The following is a 5,888-nucleotide window of genomic DNA, read 5'->3' on the forward strand; positions in this document are numbered from 1 at the left end:
GTTTTAAAAAAAATGTTTTTGAGAAATTAACTGGCTTAATTTCTCTCTGTACACATAGTTAGAACTGTCCCATGACTCAAGGAGAAAGTTATCCAAAACCAACCTCAAAAAGTTTATTGAAGGAATCGTATTGCTGTCCTGAACCTTCTGTCACCAACCCACCGAGTTCAAGACATAAACATCAAGAGGCACCAGTCATTCCATATGTTTGACATGTTTAGAGATTGTCATACTTTTGGTTTTCTAAGCTAACAAAATCACAAATGTCAGCCAGAAAAATCTGATCCTACCTTACAAACTGCTGTTATGTGCTCGCAGGGAGGCTGTGTGTGTGAGCATAAAGCTCTCAGTACACTGCTGACTGCTGGAAGATGGCGACCTGCGTGGGGACCGCTGAAAGCGACTCCTCCTGTTAAAGTAGCTGCCGGCTGTCCAGGACCGCTTGTGCTTCCTCAGGTACTCCTTGTAGTTCTTGGTGAGCAGCGTGTACAGAAAAGGGTTAATGCAACTGTTGGAATATGTCAGACACGTGGTAAGGTAGTTGATGTTGCGTTTGGCTTTGGTGGACAGGGACAGTGAGGGGTGGAACTGACCCAGCAGCTGCCAGATCCAGAAGGGCAGGAAGCATGCCCAGAAGAGGAGCACAATGGTAAAGATCAGGTACAGCACCTTTAGGGACATAACACCACAGAGAACAGCCATTAATGAGAATCAGTGATACACCGATTGCAACAAAATGCATCATCTGGAAACTGAGATAAATAATTAACTATATGCATGTATTTCACCAAATGATAAATACAGTGCAGAAAAACTCTGACAGCTGCAGAGAGATACAAGAAAGGTGAGAGAGAGAGACACAGTTTGTAGTTTGCATGATGCTGTGGCAAAATTGTTGTTACACATTCATGCCAATAAAGCTAAGTTGAATTAAACCTGGGCAGCTGTGGAGACCTTAATGGTATGCGCACTACCAGGTAAGCTACCTCTTGTCTTTCTTTTTGAGAGCTTCACTGTAATGCTGAACTCACAAGATCAAATTTAAACATATTTAGGCTGATTAGTGGTCTGAAGGTAAGATAAGGTTAGCGAAGCGAGTTTGTCAATTCAATCCCTGGACCGGCAGGATAAATGTGGATGGGTAAAGTGAAAAAGCAGCGTTGCCCCTCCCTCATAACCACCACTAAGGTGCCCTTGAGCAAGGCCCGGTGGAGCTGCCCTGTTTGAACTGGGCACTTCTAAGTGTGAATGTGTGTAACTGTGAATGTGATCAGGGCGTTCCTGCAAAACAGAGACTTTCTTTCAGTGAAAACTTTCCTGAATAAATAAAGGTTAAAAAAAAGCTCTGGTTTTGTCTTTCTTTTTGAAAACTTTACTGTAAAATAAAATGCTGAAATTACAAGAATCAAATTAGGACATTATTTGGCTAAAGTATAGCAAATGCCACACCCTACTATAATAATATATCATAACCATAGTTCTGTAAAAAAGCATGGAGCCTTCGAGTTCTGGAGTGGAGCTCAATTGGTCTTGATCACTCATCTTGCACTGTCAAGTTTCCTGTGGTTTTTCAGATAATGTACAAATCTATGAAAGCCCCAGTTAGGGGTGGACCCTTGGTCATTTTTCTTCAGTGATCAGTACTATAAAAGCCAAAGCTGGCTTTTCAAACCCTGCCTCTCTTGTCCCAGCATGATCACAGTTACACACAGCCTTGGTAGGCACAGAGAGAATGAATTATTCCTGTATAGAAGCACTTTTGAAAGTTGGACAGTCTGCTCTCTTACTTGCCCCACGGTACAAGCAAATCGAATAGCCTTTGATGCAACTGAAGGGCAGCATTCGCCACATTGTTAATCACACTGATAAGATGAAATTAACCCTTCTTAAGCCCTGCTATGAAACAAATAGGATCGGGTTTTGAGTGAGCAGAAAGTTAGAGGGGAATGGAAAATAGAACACCTGCAGCAACAGGGAAAGGATTGATAACAGGATCCTTGCTTTAAGTAGAGTGTGAACTGGTGTTTTTAGAGTAAACTCTTAAATAGCAGCTATTTATCTTTAATGATGACAGTGTTGTTGGTGGTAAGTTGTGAGAGTCATACAATAGCTGTGACAGAATGTCAAAAGCCTATGAACTACTAGATAGGACCCTTCCTTCAGGAGCTAGTACAAATCATGGTACACTCCATGATGAGTATGACTGAGTCAACAGCCTTAGTAAGTGGAATGTCTGTGGCAGTAGTTTGTACAGAAGTATCTTGCCTAACGTCCTGCCTGTTCATCAGTTTCTACCAGATGGATGTGTCTGGATCCATCTCCAGCTGAGCTGCGGACTGGGTAAGATGTGAGAGGGCAGGGTCTAGGGTGATCCTGTTGCCAAAAAAAAGGAGAACCAAGAACTGGTGCTCAGAATGGTTTAGAAAGACTGTCTTCCCTCCACAAAGTCCCCAGAGGGAGGAAGTTAGGGCAGTTGGGTGGGTCACGGGAGACCACTGCTCATTTCCTGCATCCGGCCAACATTCAACATTGTTTTTTCATCCTTGACCACGATCATTTTACCCAAACATGATCCCTTTACCATAACCAAATTGTTTCAGTACCTAAACCTAACCAAATCTTAACCATAGTGGTGCTGGAACAGAATGTTTATTTTTGCAGCAGGTTTTGAAAGGCACTGACACATGATGTTATTCTGCAGATAAGGGGGTCAGATCAGAAAACACTTGCACAAACAGCGTATTTTGGCGTGTAACTTAGAGGACTTGCTACTTGGTGTAGGGTCTGGCTGAGCACATACATACAAATATTCACTGCCTAAATCTTTAAAAATGAGCAGTAAAGCCTTTACCTTAGGAGACTTTATATTGTAATTCACTCACCTTTTGATTGGGAAGTTTCTTCGTCTGTTTGAAGGTCTCCGTCTGTGAAACCCAATAAGTGCGTGCAAGCTGGATGTAGAGATAGCCAATGATCAGTCCTGGTGCAACAATGCTTGTGCAAAACAGGAATGAGATGTAAACTTTGTAGGAGAGTGGTGACAAGGTGGGCTGACACATAGCCTTATTGCCCACTGTCATTAGCTGAATGCTAACGATCATCGGTAGGGTGAGGATGAGAGATGCAACCCAGACCAGCAGAGCGATGGCCTTCCGGTAACTTTTAGACCGCTTGACTGTGTCGAGTGGCTTGAGCACAGCAAAGTAGCGCTCCGTGCTCATGATTGTCAGCGTGAAGATGCTGGCATGCATGGTCAGGAAGTCCATGCTGATCAGAATCCGACACCCAGCGTCCCCAAAGTACCATCCCTTTAGGAAGTGTGTGCAGACTACAAAGGGTATGGTGAGAAGATACAGCAGATCTGCCAAAGCTAAGTTTATGATGTAGATGTACATAGAGGCTGCAGTCCTCATGGAGTGGCACATGACCACCAGAGTGTAGATGTTCCCCGAGACTCCGACGAGACACATGATGGAGAGGATGGTACCAATGGTAAAGGTGGCGGCTGTGTCTTCATGCGTATTCAGAGGGGGCTCGGTGGCATTGACGCCTCTTTCAACGAGGACTCCTATAGGCTCCATGGACACTGTGGTCATATCTGGATTTGTGGGAAAAGAAATGTAAGTGCTTAGGGTGGTAACTGGACAGGAAAAAATACTTTTGTTAATTAACCCTTGTCTTCAGACTTAGACTGGTTCTTGGACTATTATTTCTGTGAAATGGAGCTAAATGTGGACTATTATACTCAGAGAAATTATACTGGCTTTTTTAATTCATTTATAATCTCCATTTGTGACAGAAGACAAAGTCTATAAGAAGGACTTAATGAGCTTGCTTTCAATGCAAAGCTTCTTTTCAGACTCAGTCTCTACTCATCATTTCAAAAATCTGCATCTTTCAAGTACCCCTGACTGATTGCTTATGACCAACTCACTCATACTGAGGAAAGTTAAATCCCACATTTTAATCATGGCTTAGAAATCAGCTCTGAAAATAGCTTCTAGCTAAGTTTTATTTAGATTAATATAAAACACCATGAAGTATGTTCTGTTACCCATGCTTTTCTAAATTACTCATAAAATCTTTGTTTCTGACCTAAGATGGCAAATGGCACAATTGTCCAGTGATATTCACTATTCAGATCTTTTATATAAGCAAAGTTGCAATACGATGTTGTAAAAATACTCTAAGGCACATTTCAGACTCAGTGTTGTAGCTGGTAAAGGTTTCTTTTAATTATTTGATATACTGCTGGTTAGCTAAACCTATGGTAATATAATATAATGTTTAATTTTATTCATATTTCATTCATTATTCATTGTTCACATTAAAAATCTAATTCTGCAAAGTAACTAGTAACTAAAGCTTTTAAATAAATGTACCAGAGTTTTAAGTACACTATTTGAAATACTCAAGTAAAGTACCGTACTAAATTTGCTTAGTTATATTCCACTACAGCAACTGTCTGGACTGAATGTGCCACAGTCTGATTGCATAATGCTGATAAAATTAGTATTACGTTTACATATTAATATTACAGTGAAAGAATTTGTGATGGAAATGAGAGCTATAGTTATTGGGTCATATTACTATGCAGCAGAGTATTATTTATGTCTGCTGAATTTCTGAGGGCTGATGACGAAATGCATCCTCACTCTCTCATGAGGGCGTATCTAAAAAAAAAAATGTATCAGAGTTGATGTAACTGTTGAAGGAACACAGAGAACTTTTTACTTAGTCACAGACACCTCTCCTTGTCCAGTCTCATGCTAAGCTGTCAAGATTCAGACGGAAATAAGTGAGAAAGTATTTCTCCTTTGTGACATATTTTGTTCCAAAACCACCGGGGGCAGAGATGAAGTCAGACACGGTTAATATTGCATTTCAGTCCTCACTAATCGACCTGTCTGGAATGCTCTGATAAGCACAACAGCCAGTGCATGTATGCTAAATGTATGCAAGTGAATTAGAAAACACACAGTCTTACCTGGACTGCCTCCCTGGACAGAAGAGTTTAACACTCAGCTGCAGTTCCATCAGCCATGCTTTGTCTCACTTTGCAGCTCCAAACTTCACACTTACTGCAAAAATTTCACACTCCATAAAAGTCCCAACAGAATCTACAGAGTGTCTGAGAGGTGAAAAACGTAGGTGGAACAAAAGGGGAAATATATATATATATAATATATATATATATATATATATATATATATATGTAAATATCCAGCAGTCTCGATGGGGATAATAACCTAAATGAGTCATCTACTACAACGAAAATACCCCAATTGTTGACTAGTCTCTCAACAGCAAATAAAACAATCCAAAGTGTCTAGATTCAAGGGAAAGGTGCACTGATAGCAGCCTTAAAAGTTCTCCTCCATTCCCTTTACCTTTTGTGCACCTTGGTAGCATCCACACACTGGAAGTCAGCTGTGACACCGGCAGCAGAGCAATTTAATTCAGAAGGAAAAAAAAATACAAAAAACGAATACATCGATGAAATGATGATGAGAAGTGAGGATCACATTAAGCTACAGCTGGTTACCGAGAATCCCCCCTTACACTGAGAGAGAGTAAGAGAGAGAGCAGGAGAGTGCCAGAGGTAGAGAGGGGAGAGAGGGAGTGAGAGAGACATGAGCATGCTGCTGGTGAGCCACTCTCGCTTAGAAGCGCAAAGTGGGAGGGAGAAGCCAGAGAGAACGGGCAAGAGAGGTATGTAGGAAATGTGTTCTGCTCTCCCTCTGTCTCTCTCTCTCTCTCTCTCTGTACTTTAACCCCTGTGCCATCTATTTCAATGCAGTGGGGGCGTGTGCTTCAAACTGATATGCAACACTGGGACTGGAGACACATTACACACTGACAGAACAACCCCGCTGACACACAAAAAG

The 5,888-nt window shown here is 41.5% G+C and overlaps 1 protein-coding gene across 2 annotated transcripts in view; it reads right to left on the reverse strand.

The window, feature by feature from the left end:
* Positions 1 to 5,657, reverse strand: part of LOC119916393 (urotensin-2 receptor) — a 54,457-nt gene extending 48,800 nt beyond the window's left edge. The window contains exons 1-3 of one of the 2 annotated variants that reach the window (XM_038736390.1): positions 4,988 to 5,657; positions 2,883 to 3,598; positions 291 to 669 (exon numbers count right to left, since the gene is read on the reverse strand). In XM_038736390.1, the coding sequence (XP_038592318.1) occupies positions 292 to 669; positions 2,883 to 3,596 (1,092 nt within the window). In that variant the 5' untranslated portion in view covers positions 3,597 to 3,598; positions 4,988 to 5,657 and the 3' untranslated portion in view covers position 291. Of the gene's footprint in view, positions 1 to 7; positions 670 to 2,882; positions 3,599 to 4,987 lie in introns of those variants that run through there. The other variant, XM_038736389.1, reaches the window with a different exon arrangement.
* Between the last annotated feature and the right edge of the window lie 231 nt (positions 5,658 to 5,888).

The sequence above is a fragment of the Micropterus salmoides genome, unplaced genomic scaffold (assembly GCF_014851395.1).
Source record: "Micropterus salmoides isolate LMB-PRFRI ecotype aquatic unplaced genomic scaffold, ASM1485139v1 Ms_hic_scaffold_21, whole genome shotgun sequence".
NCBI lineage: Eukaryota > Metazoa > Chordata > Actinopteri > Centrarchiformes > Centrarchidae > Micropterus > Micropterus salmoides.